At 48.6% G+C, this 15,551-nt stretch overlaps 1 protein-coding gene across 1 annotated transcript in view; it reads left to right on the top strand.

Annotated features, from left to right (window-relative positions):
* abca2 (ATP-binding cassette, sub-family A (ABC1), member 2) overlaps positions 1-15,551 on the top strand; it is a 40,489-nt gene that overhangs the window by 22,884 nt on the left and 2,054 nt on the right. Inside the window, 32 exon segments of the mRNA XM_069166158.1 lie at positions 61-251; positions 348-498; positions 990-1,194; positions 1,273-1,437; positions 1,897-2,077; positions 2,587-2,799; positions 2,919-3,115; positions 3,488-3,661; positions 3,810-4,009; positions 4,533-4,653; positions 4,748-4,833; positions 4,835-5,261; positions 5,617-5,719; positions 6,202-6,527; positions 7,051-7,264; positions 8,002-8,107; positions 8,366-8,477; positions 8,578-8,638; positions 9,293-9,467; positions 9,571-9,686; positions 10,588-10,735; positions 10,843-10,966; positions 11,268-11,400; positions 11,574-11,694; positions 11,792-11,970; positions 12,318-12,459; positions 12,567-12,701; positions 13,705-13,808; positions 13,941-14,033; positions 14,235-14,337; positions 14,489-14,626; positions 14,716-14,925. Of these exon segments, the coding sequence (XP_069022259.1) occupies positions 61-251; positions 348-498; positions 990-1,194; positions 1,273-1,437; positions 1,897-2,077; positions 2,587-2,799; positions 2,919-3,115; positions 3,488-3,661; positions 3,810-4,009; positions 4,533-4,653; positions 4,748-4,833; positions 4,835-5,261; positions 5,617-5,719; positions 6,202-6,527; positions 7,051-7,264; positions 8,002-8,107; positions 8,366-8,477; positions 8,578-8,638; positions 9,293-9,467; positions 9,571-9,686; positions 10,588-10,735; positions 10,843-10,966; positions 11,268-11,400; positions 11,574-11,694; positions 11,792-11,970; positions 12,318-12,459; positions 12,567-12,701; positions 13,705-13,808; positions 13,941-14,033; positions 14,235-14,337; positions 14,489-14,626; positions 14,716-14,925 (5,154 nt within the window).

Genomic DNA, 15,551 nt, shown 5'->3' with positions numbered 1-15,551 from the left:
CGGCTCCATAGGCTCTGGTTTTAGTCGTCCGTGTAACCGTGGTGACTCTTCCTCCCTCAGGTGATGAAGATGATGGGCCTGAACAACGCCGTCCACTGGGTGGCGTGGTTCATCACCGGCTTCGTCCAGCTGTCCATCTCCGTCACCGCCCTGACGGCCATCTTGAAGTACGGCCGGGTGCTGCTCCACAGCGACCCCTTCATCATCTGGCTCTTCCTCACCATCTACGCCGTCGCCACCATCATGTTCTGGTGAGATCTCAAGGCAGGAATCGAGATTTACGTGATAAATCCACAAAAAACAAACAGCAACAGTCCGATGAAAGTAAAACTTCTTTTGTTTTCCAGCTTCTTGGTGTCGGTGATCTACTCGAAGGCGAAGCTGGCGTCGGCCTGCGGCGGGATCATCTACTTCCTGAGCTACGTGCCGTACATGTACGTCGCCATCAGGGAGGAAGTCGCCCACGACAAGATCACCGCCTTCGAGAAGTGCATCGCCGTAAGGCCTTTTTTTCTCCTTCATTCACGTTTTACGAGGGCGAATCAAAACAGTTCAGAAACTGCTCCTGCTGCGCGGGAACAGTGCTGCACTGTGACGTAGCACGGAGAAGCAGGAAGCTACGACCCCGATGAGTGACGGGTACAAATGTCTGCACTTAATCATCAACAGTTTCTGAGCTGCGCACGTTTTCGGGACGGCTAGTTTGTTTATTTGAGTTTGGCTGTTTACTTTTAGCAAAGTAGCACAATTAGCCGTTTGTTAGCTTTGTTAGCATGTTGTTAGCTGCTTGTCAGACCGTCAACACCTTCTGAGGCGTCTGAGGGAAAAAACCTTCTCATTAAACCACCTGAACTGTGTCGCCATGGCAACAAGAGTTCTCCACCTGTCGCAGTGCAGAATTTATGGATCCGCCCTCGTCAACCTGCAGACCGTAAACCGTAGACTAAGTTTTCCTGAGATAGTGACTCGACCTCCCGCCTCTCCTCCAGTCTCTGATGTCCACCACCGCCTTCGGCCTCGGCTCCAAGTACTTCGCGCTGTACGAGGTCGCGGGCGTCGGCATCCAGTGGCGCACCATCAGCCAGTCGCCAGTAGAGGGCGACGACTTCAACCTGGGTCTGTCCATGATGATGCTCATCATCGACGCCGCCGTGTACGGCGTGCTCACCTGGTACATCGAGGCGGTTCATCCAGGTGATGAAAGAAATCCACTTTCTTCTCACTTCTTTTCTTCAGATTGAATAGATTTAAAGAAAACCGATTTGTGTTCAGGGATGTACGGGCTGCCGCGGCCGTGGTACTTCCCCCTGCAGAGGTCCTACTGGTCCGGCAGCGGGCGGGTGGAGACCTGGGATTGGCCGTGGTGCGGAGGCGGAGCCGCCCGGCTGAGCGTGATGGAGGAGGACCAGGCGTGTGCGATGGACCAGCGGAGGTCGGGTACGTAGCTGCAGTCAGGAGATCAAATCAAGCTGCGAGTTGGGATTTATTGTTTTTAACGGGACGTTCTGACGGCAAAAACACCTCTCCTCTTCGTAGTCATGGCAACGGTATACGAGTAAGGCCTGTTATAGTCGATCTTTGATTTCAGATGTCGATCAATAGTTTGTTGTTTGTTTAGCTGTTTTTTGTTTTTTTTTAAGCACAATTAGCTGTTTGTTAACTTTTTTTTGCTTTGTTAGCTGTTGATTTTAGTTTGGTGGAACCTCACGTCACCACGAACATAAACATTTTAATTTCTCATCCAATCAGAACACGTCTGAAGTTGTAGTTTGGTTCAATTCTAACTCCTTTTCAAAATAGCAACAGCCACAAAATCAGGAAAAGAGACGCAGTAAACTGAAGTTTCCTAAATGTTTACTGTATCGTATTTATATATCGTGGTCTTCGTGCCTCCAGAGGAGATGCGCGGCATCGAGGAGGAGCCGAGTCACCTTCCTCTGGTCGTCTGCATCGACAAGCTCACCAAAGTCTACAAGACCGGCAGCAAGCTGGCGCTCAACAAGCTGAGTCTCAACCTGCACGAAAACCAGGTGGTCTCCTTCCTGGGACACAACGGGGCCGGAAAGACCACCACCATGTGAGTAGCAGTGTGTGTGTGTGTGTGTGTGTGTGTGTGTGGTGATAAAAGTCAACACAGGAGAAGAAAATGTACGTTTAAACTCTTTAAAAAAAAAAAAAAGCTTCTTTAAAGTTCAGATAAATGTTGCAAAAGATCTATAAACCCGGACGGATGTTAATTTAAATATATAGAAAAGAAATGAGATTCATAAGAACAGATAAAAAACACAAGAAACAGATAATATACATAAGAACAAATAAAATACATAAGAAAAGATAAAATGCATAAAATTAAACAAATACAGTTAAAATATAAAATAAACAATCTGCATGTTAAAGACGCAGTGGTTCAAAGAGCTTCAAGAGTTCACTTTTGTGTTTTATTCTGTAAGAAATACAGTTTAAAACGTATTAAAGTCTTTGAGGTAAAAAACAAAAAAACACTCAAGTAAAAGTAAAACCACCAGATTTGAAGAAATACACATAAAAACCCACCATTATTTTTGAAGACGTATTAACCGTCCTCAGGTCCATCCTGACCGGCCTGTTCCCGCCCACCTCCGGCTCCGCCACCATCTACGGCCACGACATCCGCACCGAGATGGAGCGCATCCGCCAGAACCTGGGAATGTGTCCGCAGCACAACGTGCTGTTCGACAAGCTGAGCGTGGAGGAGCACCTGTGGTTCTACTCCCGGCTGAAGGGCATGGAGGAGGAGGACATCCGCAAGGAGATGGACAAGTGAGGACACGTCTGGACGCTGGTAACGGTTACAGGGAGACCATTGGCTAAATGTGTGTGTGTGTGTGTGTGTGTGTGTGTGTCTGTGTGTGTGTGTGTGTGTGTGTGTGTGTGTCCAGGATGATCGTTGACCTGGAGCTGTCCAACAAGCGCCACAGCCTGGTGCAGACGCTGTCCGGCGGCATGAAGAGGAAGTTGTCGGTGGCCATCGCCTTCGTGGGCGGCTCCCGGGCCGTCATCCTGGACGAGCCCACGGCCGGCGTCGACCCCTACGCCCGCCGGGCCATCTGGGACCTCATCCTCAAGTACAAGCAGGGTGAGTGGCGGCTCCACCACGTCCTCACCACGTCCCAAGGAAATTCTTCCAACTTGGCAAAAACATAAGATGGTAGTTGGTGAAGTTTAAAGGTCAAAGGTCACTGTCCCATCACATATGCTCATGAAGGTGATATTTCAGGAACGTCTGGATTGAATTTCTTCAAATTTGTCACTAACGTTCAATTTAATTTAAGGATGAAGTGATAACATTTTGGTGGTCAAAGGTTAAAGGTCACTATGAGTTGCTATCTGTCCCCCACTATGAATGTGATATCTCAGGAACGCCTCAAGGAAATCTCTCCAAATGTAAACTACAACCTGAGTGGTTTTAGTTTAAAAAGGTCTCGTTTTACCCCCCCCCCCCCTCCAGGCCGCACCATCCTGCTGTCCACCCACCACATGGATGAAGCCGACCTCCTGGGAGACCGCATCGCCATCATCTCGCACGGGAAGCTCAAGTGTTGCGGCTCGCCGCTCTTCCTGAAGAGCACCTACGGAGACGGATACAAGCTGACGCTGGTGAAGAAGCAGAGCGAAGGGAGAGGTGTGTGTGTGTGTGTGTGTGTGTGTGTGTGTGTGTGTGTGTGTGTGTGTGTGTGTGACATTTCCATGTTTTGAGTTTTTTCCCATCATGCCTCTTTCCTCCGTCCCCGTTGGTCACGTCGTGTGTCTCTCCTCCTGTCGTCCTTCAGGACAGGGCAGCCAGCAGCAGCAGCCTCCCTCGTCTCTGTCCCCGTCCTCGTCTCTGTCGCCTTGCTCAGAGGCTCAGGTCACCCAGTTCATCCGCCAGTTCGTGGCGTCGTGCCTGCTGGTGTCCGACTCCAACACCGAGCTGTCCTACGTCCTGCCCTCCGAGGCCGTCAAGAAGGGCTGCTTCGAGAGGCTGTTCCAGGTACGCACACACAAAAAATGTTTTTATTTCAAAACTTCATTTAAATTGTAGCAGAGATGCTGAAATCTCTTTTCACAGCAAAAGAATGATGGCAGCTCCACCAAAGGAAAAGGTGCTAGGGGTGCCTCATTTTACAGGCATGTGGGGGCCTTAAGCGATACCAAGGGCAGCAGCTAGGGGGCGCCAGACTTGGCATACAGGTAGAGGTGAGCCAAGTGAACATTCAAGGCAAATTTGGTGCCACTCCCACTTTTGGTTCGAAAGTTGTTTGAGGAGCATCACTTTTCTTTGAATGGTAGCTATAACAAAGGAACTACGTATGTCATGTAGAATATCTGAAAAAAGATTTACAGGGAATAAAAGCAGTTCGGTCCACCAGCTGAAATCCACCATGAGACGTTCCCAGCGTGGAGACGTTTGGGTTGAAGATGTCTGAACCTGGTTGGTTTGGTGAGACCGGGATGCCGGTATCTTCTGAGAGAGCTGCGGTAGTTTGACGTCCTCTCTGTGGTTGTGTCTCCAGGCTCTGGAGCAGAGCTTGGACAGTTTGGCCCTGACCAGCTTCGGCGTGATGGACACCACGCTGGAGGAGGTGTTCCTCAAAGTGTCCGAGGAGGACCAGTCGCTGGAGAACAGCGACGCCGGTGAGAAACGTTCCTCCGGTCACGACTTCTTGGAGATTTCAGCAGGATGTGTGAAAGTCTGATTTTCTGATTTTCTCTGCGTGTCTCCGGGCAGATATGAAGGGCTCCCCGGGGGGCAGCTCCGCGGGGAAGGTCTCGGTGGGTTCGGGAGGCCCGGCGGCGCCGCAGGCTGGGACCGCCCCCCCCGGCGCAGAGCCAGAAGCCGGACGTGGAGCTGACCAACCTGGTGACGTGCTCCCGGCTGAGCCACAGCCAGGCCTCCCTCCGGTCCTCCTCGTCCATCGGCTCGGTGCGCGGCGACGAGGGAGGACTCTACGCCGACTTCTACGGCGACTACTGCCCGCTGTTCGACACCGGCCGGGAGTCGGACTCCGCCAGCCTCAGGGGGGACGCGGAGAACCCGAGGTCCCCGGAGCCCGAGGTCCTGGAGGGGCAGGGCAGCTTCAAGCTGGAAGGCTGGTGGTTGAAGCTCAGCCAGTTTCACGGCCTCATCGTCAAGAGGTACCACTGCGCCAAGAGGAACACCAAAGGCCTCTTCTCCCAGATCCTCCTGCCCGCCTTCTTCGTGTGCGTCGCCATGACGGTCGCGCTGTCGGTGCCCGAGATCGGTGAGCCCGTTGTTCACTAGAGAGGAAAGTGCTTTCAAATCCGCCGGCTTGTGAACGCAGCCTGCAGTAAATCCAGATGTTTACGGTGTTAAACACTAAAATACTCGTCATTACACTCATTTAATCTCCATTTATGAGGTGAAAATAAAACCGAGCGGGACTCCTGAAGACACGAGCTTTTAAAAGAACAGACGCAGAGAAATCATCCAACAAACACTTCCTGCGTTTGTGTATTTTATGAACAGAAAAACTGCTCAAGGCTCCTGTTTAATGACCGAACAGTTTATTTCCAGCAGTTTGTTGCATTAAAGAGCCGCTCCGCTGCTTTAAGCTGCTGTTTGTCTTGTTTCTGCAGGTGATTTGCCGCCTCTGATCTTGTCCCCGTCTCAGTATCACAACTACACGCAGCCGAGAGGCAACTTCATCCCGTACGCCAACGAGGACCGACCTCAGTACAGGTGGGATTCACTCCTTCAGTCTCTACCGTTGTTTCTCCCGGAGTCACCGTGATGGAGTTAATGTGGTTTGAGTTCATTGAGAAGAAGTGAACAGAAGTTCACTTCTTTTAGTGTGTTTAATCCGTTTGTGTCCGTTTGTCTCGCTATGAACGTGGGTAAACAAAAAGCACGCAACCGAGCCGCAGCTGAGCAGCTAAAATATATATATATATATATATATATATATGTAAAAGAAGTAGAAATGAGACTCGATGCCACACAGGGAGAGCTGAACAGTATTTAACTGTAATTAAAGAAATCAAAATTTTATATAACTACAGGGAGTCATGTGACCAGTCAGTTCCATCTGAGCAGAGCTCTGATTGGTCGATATCCTGCGACAGCGTTGCCGGCCCTAAACGCAGAAATAACGACTCTCCGTGACCTTTGAGTAACCGCTGCTTCGGTCTAACTGCTGCCTCTTTGGCCCCGCCCCCCCTCAGGAGCAAGCTGTCGCCCGACGCCAGCCCCCAGAAGATCATCACCACCCTGCGCCTGCCGTCGGGCGTCGGCGCCACCTGCGTCCTCAAGACCCCGTTCAACAGCACCTTGGACCAGCTGGCCCAGACGCTCAACCCCAGCGCCAACAACTCCAAGACGCTGGCCGCCCGCTACTTCGACTCCATGTGCCTGGACTCCTTCACGCAGGGCGTCCCGCTCTCCAACTTCGTGCCCCCGCCGCCCTCGCCGGCGCCCTCGGACGACCCGGACCCTCGATTCATGGACGGGCTGTGGAACTTCACCGTCGCCCCTCCGACCACAGTCCGCGGTGAGTCCTGTCTGTCTGTGTGTGTGTGTGTGTGTGTGTTTGTCTGTGTCTGTGTGTGTGTGTGTGTGTGTGTGTGTGTCTGTGTGTGTGTGTGTGTCTGTGTGTGTGTGTGTGTCTGTGTCTGTGTGTGTGTGTGTGTGTGTGTGTGTGTGTGTCTCTCTCTCTCTCTCTCTGTGTGTGTGTGTGTGTGTGTGTGTCTCTCTCTCTGTGTGTGTGTGTGTGTGTGTGTGTGTGTGTGTGTGTGTGTGTGTGTGTGTGTGTGTGTGTGTGTGTCTCTCTCTCTCTCTCTCTCTCTGTGTGTGTGTGTGTGTGTGTGTCTCTCTCTGTGTGTGTGTGTGTCTCTCTCTGTGTGTGTGTGTGTGTGTGTGTGTGTGTGTGTGTGTGTGTGTGTGTGTCTGTGTGTGTGTGTGTCTCTCTCTGTGTGTGTGTGTGTGTGTGTGTGTGTGTGTGTGTGTGTGTGTGTGTGTGTCTGTGTGTGTGTGTGTGCAGTACATCAGTATGAGTTAGTTTCCTGTCTCCTCAGAACCGGTGACGTCTCCTCCAACCCTCCCGCTGTCCATCCATGAGCCGGTGCGCTGCAGCTGCTCCATGCAGGGGACGGGCTTCTCCTGTCCCAGCGGGGTCGGCGGGCGGCCGTCCCTCACCAAGGTGGTGACGGGAGACATCCTGGTGGACGTCACGGGACGCAACGTCTCCGAGTACCTGCTCTTCACGTCGGACCGACTGCGGCTGCACCGGTAGGAGGCGAACGGTGAAACCGAGGTTTCAGAACCACGACGAGACTTTAATGACGTCAGAAGATTAGAAACACGTTCTTACAGTTTTTACTTTTCACTGCAGACTTTCAGTGTCGAGTCTAAATCAACTGATCTAACTAATAGAATAAGAGGAAAAAAGTTTGAGTCCATAAATAAGTATATTAAGTCGTAATTTGCCCCAAATTCCTTTACTTTAGGGTTTAATTCCCAACTCTGACTCATAAACTGCTTACAGACTGTGAAAAGAGTTTTTTGTTGACTTAATTTAGACGGAGGAGACCGGAGCCAGAATACAAGTTAAAAGGTTTAATCAGCAGTTGATTAATGTTGTACAAGAGGAGCGTTTTAACAATGCACCGACATCATGTGGTTACAGTCAGTATTTATGTCTCTTGTGGTCCTCGTAGACTCAGACGATACATTTCTCTTCAGGCTGAGGACTTCATAATTATCTATTAATAAAGAGCCTGTTATTGACTAGTTGATGAAAATAACAAGTTGAGCCATCTCTACACGGGCACAAAGAGTTGTTCAAGATGTGTCTCCACGTATTTTACCATATAAAAATGAAATTCTTATAACGGAGACAAACTTAAAACAATACGGCAGTTTAAAGCCACGTGACTCTTATTTTGAAATTCTTACCAGCACACGTGCACTTTAGATGCAGTGAAACTGAACTCTGTGGTCTGTTTTGTTCTGTGTGTTTGTAACAGATACGGCGGTTTGACGGTGGGGAACATCCAGAAATCAATCCCAGCATCCTTTGGGAAAAAAATCCCTCCGATGGTTCGAAAGATAGCCGTCCGCAGGTCAGCTCAGGTAAGGACGCTATGCCCCGCCCACTTATACCGGCAACCTGACTGCACCCCGGGGGGCTTGTCAATCAAACCAGCCACGCCTTAAACAAGCTGTGTTATTGGAGGGTTTTTTTTGTAAGCCAGCCCCTAGTGGCCCTCGGTGGTATTGCAGGCGGCGGCTTCTCTCTTCAGACTACGTTCATCTTAATATAAAGTCTGCAGACATAACTGGACACGCACGATGTGAACGACCACTAGCAGAGCGCCCTCTTGTGTGCAGGTTCTGTACAACAACAAAGGCTACCACAGCATGCCGACGTACCTGAACGTCCTCAACAACGCCATCCTGCGAGCCAACCTGCCGTCGTCCAAAGGAAACCCGGCAGCCTACGGTACAAACTCGCGGTGCCTCGACGTGAAGTCGTGTCGTTTTTAGGACGCAACTCCTGATTTTTTGTTTTTTTTAACCTGTTTCGTTGTGTTTTTTTGCAGGAATCACGCTGACAAACCACCCGATGAATCGCACCAGCGCCAGCCTCTCTCTGGACTACCTGTGAGTTCCTCAGCAGCACCGATATCAGAGCCTTCACTGCGACGTGGGGGGGGGGGGGCTTGTTTTTGATAGTTTTGACCCTCATTACTTTTAATACAATGAAACCTAACCTAACCTAACCTAAAATAACCAAGTAATTAAAACTGCGCCCGATGACATACCGGCCCTTGCGCGGAGTTTAACACGTGAAACGTTTCGTGAGGTTTCGAGTATCCCCTTTGACCGTAAACATCAAACTTTGCCACATCGCCATGGCGACGCCCCTTTGACAAAAACACACGAGCTTCTCAATATGTCATCATCAGCGTGTTACGACTATTCTGACCCGAGTAGATGTTGACGTGATCGACGAGCTCAAACAAAGACATGAAAGTGTGAAACGTGTTATATCCTGCTGCCAGCAGGGGGCGCTGTAACCATGACTGAATATTACCATGCAGATGTCTTCCAGGGCGGGACTTCTATCAAACATGTAGAGTTTAGAAAGTTAATCAAAGTTGAAGCCACTTACAGTTTTTACAGCGAAATGTTCAAAACTCCCAAAAAAAAATCACGAATAAATTAAACCACTTGGTGCTCGGGCTCCTAATTATCTTTTTAAAGAGCTGTATAAAGTGGGATTGGACAGATTGGTCTCCTCTCCCGCGTCTCCAGGCTCCAGGGGACCGACGTGGTCATCGCCATCTTCATCATCGTGGCCATGTCCTTCGTGCCGGCCAGCTTCGTGGTGTTCCTGGTGGCCGAGAAATCCACGAAGGCCAAACACCTCCAGTTCGTCAGCGGCTGCGACCCGGTGGTCTACTGGCTGGCCAACTACATCTGGGACATGGTGAGGAGGCGGAGGACGCCGCCGACCGACCGACCGACCGACGTTTCACTCTGTAGGAAAAGAACCCGCCTGAACGTGTTCCTCGCCTCTCATCTCTCCTCAGCTGAACTACCTGGTTCCCGCCACCTGCTGCGTCATCATCCTGTTCGTGTTCGACCTGCCGGCCTACACCTCCCCGACCAACTTCCCCGCCGTCCTCTCGCTCTTCCTCCTCTACGGGTGAGACAACTCCTTCTTACTTATTAAAGGGTCAGTGCGCTGAAATCTCACGTAGTTCAGAGACTGTTCCTGTTGCGCGTGAACTGTGCGCAGCACGGTGAAGTAAAAACATCACAGCAACAAAGACCAAATACATCTTAGTTGTTGTTTTAACAACTAAAACTTTATTTCAGTTTCAGCAACTTTATACAAAGTTTTTATTTTTTCATGTATATTTTTACTGCTATATGTGTATATATATATTACAAATAAGAATCCAAATGTAAAACAACAACAAAGCAAAAAACAAAAATCTACATCATCAAAACAAACCTCATGTTGGTTGACTGGGAAAAAATGGCAAAACAGGAAGTGAAGGGTTTTCTGGTTGGAGGCGGTTTCATTCATGTGATTTAAAAACATTTAAACTCTTATTTTGACGGTCACAGACTGGATTTTCTTTCTAACCTCGAGCCCCATTTATGATTCTTTAGGTTAATAAAGTAAAAAAAAAAAAAAAAGGGAACTAATATATTTGCAGATGTTCCGGTGATGTGCAGTCGGCTTATTTTCACGAGTGGAGAAATAATGTGACTTTTTTTTTCTTCCAATTCCTGCGATGTGATGTGCAGTTTTTTTGGTTTGTTTTTTAAATCAGCTGCAAAATCAGAAGACTTTTGTTCCCCAAAAAATAATAAAAACAGTTTGTGAAATCCTGGATGGGCAGAATAACTGCTGACGTGACAGAAAAACAAAAACCAGCATCAACAAATCAAAAACCACCTGTTCAGAGTCCCGTTTCACCAAACGCTGACGACATGAACGTAAATACGATTTCTAACATCTGGATGGAAACAGCTGCTCTCCAGTTTCCTTTCTGCCTCCTCGGCCGTCTTCAGGTGATTCTCTCTCCTCCCTCCAGGTGGTCCATCACTCCCATCATGTACCCGGCATCCTTCTGGTTCGAGGTCCCCAGCACCGCCTACGTCTTCCTCATCGTCATCAACCTCTTCATCGGCATCACGGCCACCGTGGCCACTTTCCTGCTGCAGCTCTTCGAACACGACAAGGTCGGTCTGGACTAAAGACGGGATGTTACTCAGACGACCTCACCTTTACATGTTGAGGTGGTAATAAATTAAGAAGTCAAGAAAATGTTGTTTTTTTTGTCCTCCAGGATCTGAAGAAAGTCAACAGTTACCTGAAATCCTGTTTCCTGATCTTCCCCAACTACAACCTGGGCCACGGCCTGATGGAGATGGCCTACAACGAGTACATCAACGAATACTACGCCAAGATAGGTACGTTCATCGTACGTTCATCACGCACAATCACGCAATATTGAAGTTGAAATCTTTTATCAGGCAAGAACGGGACCACATTTCACTTTCAAAACTATTGAAAGTAAATATTGAATTAAAGTGTTTTATTAGTGTGGACTTATTCTGCACAGTATTTGTATTTTATATTGTATATAATCCCAGCAGCTAAAATCCTATATCAGGCAAGAATGGGACCACATTTCACTTTCAAAACTCCAGCAGCTGGTCTCCTCAGTCGCCAGGCATTTACAGAGTGGTTTGTTGTGAATTCGTTCTGCAGGACAATTTGACAAGATGAAGTCTCCGTTCGAGTGGGACATCGTGACTCGGGGACTCGTCGCCATGACGATCGAAGGCTTTGTCGGCTTCCTCATCACCATCCTCTGCCAGTACAACTTCCTCAGGAAACCTCCGTGAGTGATGTCACCTTCCTGCTCGGGACTTTCTGACTGAGTCACGCTGAAACACAGCTGATGTGATGTGATGTGGTGTGTGTGTGTGCGTGTGTGTGTGTGCGTGTGCGTGTGTGTGTGTGCGTGTGCGTGCGTGTGCGTGTGTGTGCGTGTGTGTGTGTGTGTGTTTCCAGGAGGGTGCCGGTCAGCTGCCAGCCCATCGACGATGACGATGTGGACGTGGCCTGCGAGAGACGAAGAGTGCTGCGAGGAGACGCCGACAACGACATGCTGAAGATCGAGAACCTGACGAAGGTTTTTACTTTTGTTATTTTACAGAAATGTAGGTTTGAGTCCAGTTCTGCGGTGACTGACCCGTTTGACCGCGGTCCTTCACCGCTGTCCCCCTCAGGTGTATAAGTCCAGGAAGATGGGTCGCATCCTGGCCGTGGACCGCCTCTGTCTGGGCGTCCGGCCCGGCGAGTGCTTCGGACTGCTGGGAGTGAACGGAGCCGGGAAGACCACCACCTTCAAGATGCTGACGGGAGACGAGTGCACCACCGGAGGAGAGGCCTTCATCGACGGAAACAGGTCGGCGCCGAGGATCAATACATCTGATCAGGAAATCAATCGCCTATTTCGGCCAATCGTTTTGAGTCATTTTTTTTAACCAGAAAATACAAAGATTCTCTAATTTCAGCTTCTTAAACGTGAATATTTCCTGTTTTCTTTATTCCTCCATGATAATAAACCGAACATGTTTCGGTTGAGGAACGCTGGTCGCAACAAAACCAGATATTTTAGCTGCAGATTTGAGAAACACTGGCTGATAATTTAAAGAGCAAACAGCTGATTGATTAATCAAGAAAAATAATCAACACATGAATCAATAATGTGTGTGTGTGTGTGTGTGTGTGTGTGTGTGTGTGTGTGTGCAGCATCCTGAAGGACCTCCTGCGTGTGCAGCAGAGCATCGGTTACTGTCCACAGTTCGACGCTCTGTTCGATGACCTGACGGCCAGAGAGCATCTGGAGCTTTACACTCGCCTCCGCGGCATCCCGTGGAAGGACCAGGACAGGGTGGGTGTCTCACACACACACACACACACACACACACACACACACACACACACACACACACACACACACCACACCACTCTCCTGACGTTACCCTCCACCTCCTCCAGGTGGTGCAGTGGGCGCTGGAGAAGCTGGAGTTGTCTAAGTACGCAGACAAACCGTCCGGCACGTACAGCGGAGGAAACAAGCGCAAGCTGTCCACCGCCATCGCCCTCATCGGGTTCCCCTCGCTCATCTTCCTGGTGAGCAGCACACGAGGCAGTGAAAGGGTGGAGGAGGAGGAGGTGGGGGTGGAGGAGCTGGAGGAGGAGGTGCGGGTGGGGGTGGAGGCATCTTTAATAAAACCCTCCCAGACATTAAGATTCATCTGTGCAGAAGAATATTTCTTCTGATGTTCCTACTTCGTCTCTGAATATAAAAACGATTCATCTTCATCTTCAAATTTTTATTTAAAAATCAAATTTTAGTGTGATCGAATTTACATAAAACGACCCAAGAAAAGTGTTAAAAGCGGGCGCCGGTAAAAATGACTGTTTTAATATTCAAAAATTACAACCAATTTCCTAGTTTTTACTGCAGTGAGCAGATTTAAAAGAAGAAAAAAAAAGACGAAGTGTTTTACGGGTCAAGAAACACAATCAAACAGGCGGGAAACAAACATCCAGGTGATCCAGACTTATTTAGAAACAAACATCCAGGTGATCCAGACTTATTTAGAAACAAACATCCAGGTGATCCAGACTTATTTAGAAACAAACATCCAGGTGATCCAGACTTATTTAGAAACAAACATCCAGGTGATCCAGACTTATTTAGAAACAAACATCCAGGTGATCCAGACTTATTTAGAAACAAACATCCAGGTGATCCAGACTTATTTAGAAACAAACATCCAGGTGATCCAGACTTATTTAGAAACAAACATCCAGGTGATCCAGACTTATTTAGAAACAAACATCCAGGTGATCCAGACTTATTTAGAAACAAACATCCAGGTGATCCAGACTTATTTAGAAACAAACATCCAGGTGATCCAGACTTATTTAGAAACAAACATCCAGGTGATCCAGACTTATTTAGAAACAAACATCCAGATGATCCAGACTTATTTAGAAACAAACATCCAGGTGATCCAGACTTATTTAGAAACAAACATCCAGATGATCCAGACTCATTTAGAAACAAACATCCAGGTGAGGATGAATCTACCTGTCGGCCTCTGACCCGTGTCCCGTGGTTCTGCAGGATGAACCCACCACCGGTATGGACCCGAAGGCCCGCAGGTTCCTCTGGAACTTAATCCTGGACATCATCAAGACGGGCCGCTCCGTGGTGCTGACATCACACAGGTGAGACGACCTCACACGACCTGTCCGCTGCTCGGCTTCGGGTTTTTCCCTTTAGCGTGTGTTTAGCGTGTTTAGCGTGTGTTTAGCGTGTTTAATGTGTGTTTAGCGTGTGTTTAACGTGTGTCTCTGCAGCATGGAGGAGTGTGAGGCTCTGTGCACCAGACTCGGCATCATGGTGAACGGCAGGTTCAAATGTCTCGGCAGCATCCAGCACCTGAAGAACAGGTGAGCAGCTCGTTGCTGAAACATGTGACGGTCAGTTTATAAAGATACCAACATCTGTCAACATCTGTCAACAACTGTCAACATCTGTCCGGACAAGTTTGGAGTTTTATTTATTTTTTTAAAATATTTGAGGATCCTGTTCCTCTGATCTGGTTCCTCTGATCTGGTTCCTCTGATCCGGTTCCTCTGATCCGGTTCCAGGTTCGGTGACGGCTACATGATCACGGTGAGGACGAGGAGCAGCTCCAACGTGAAGGAGGTGGTTCGGTTCTTCAACAGAAACTTCCCTGAAGCCGTGCTGAAGGTGAATCACTGCAGCTCCCTCTGTTAGCTCCGCCCACATTTCCTCCAGATGGAAACAGCTGTTCAAACCACAGACCTGTGTGCGTGTGCGTGTGTGTGTGTGTGTGTGTGTGTGTGTGTGTGTGTGTGTGTGTGTGGTTTCATACCTGCAGGAGCGCCACCACACCAAGGTCCAGTACCAGCTGAAGTCGGACCGGATCTCCCTGGCCCAGGTGTTCAGTAAGATGGAGCAGGTGGTGGAGGTTCTGGGCATCGAGGACTACTCCGTCAGTCAGACCACTCTGGACAACGTGAGTCACAGCTTCAGGCTCCGCCCACTTCCCCGGGGAAAACAGAACGGATCAAAGAACCCTTCTGTTGTTTGTTTTTTTCTGCTCAGGTGTTCGTCAACTTTGCCAAGAAGCAGAGCGACAACCTGGAGCAGCAGGAGGCGTCGCCCCCCGGTGGCGGACAGTCGCCGCTGCAGCGCATCCTCAACCTGCTGAAGTCCCGGCCCGCCAACACGGAGCTCAGCGCTCTGATCAGCGAGGCGCCGGAGGAGCTGGAGAGCGACGACGACGAAGGACTCATCAGCTTCGAGGAGGAACGGGTGAGTTTCTATTTTAATATTCTAATTCTGTAGCAAACATGTTTATTAATGAAGATGATAATTTTATTACTGAAAAGCACCAAGTCGCTCTTCATCCAGTATTTTAGACAGTCGACATAAACAAGGACCAAAGTTGGAAGTTTAAAAGCCACAGAAGCACGTGGTGAAAGTTCATCAGTGGTTTCACCTTCAAATATCAATTCATCCAAGAAACAAAACATCAGCTCACAAAATCAATTCAGCTGGATTTATTTAAAGTGTAAAATCACTAAAATAATTTACAACCCTATTTCCCCAAAAGTTTGGATGCTTTGTAAAATGTAAAAAAAAACCCAGATAATTTCATTAAATCATGTAAACTCATATTTAATTGTAAATAGACCAAAGACAAAATATCAAACGTTAAAATTGAGGAATTTTATTGTTTTATAAAAATATAAACTCATTTTGAGTTTGACGGCAGCAACGCATTATAAAAGAAAAGTTGGGACAGGATAATATTTTACATCATCTTTTCTTCTAACAACACTCTGTAAACCTTTGGGAACTGAGTGAGACCAGTTGCTGGAGATTTGAAAGTGAAATGTGGTCCCATTCTTGCCCGATATAGAGTGTTGCTCCAAAAC

Source organism: Embiotoca jacksoni, unplaced genomic scaffold (genome assembly GCF_022577435.1).
Source record: "Embiotoca jacksoni isolate LCO1_2020_lvr unplaced genomic scaffold, fEmbJac1.0.p SCAF_37, whole genome shotgun sequence".
NCBI lineage: Eukaryota > Metazoa > Chordata > Actinopteri > Embiotocidae > Embiotoca > Embiotoca jacksoni.
Note: the sequence above shows the minus strand (reverse complement) of the source record. Positions and strands in the feature narration are given on the sequence as shown.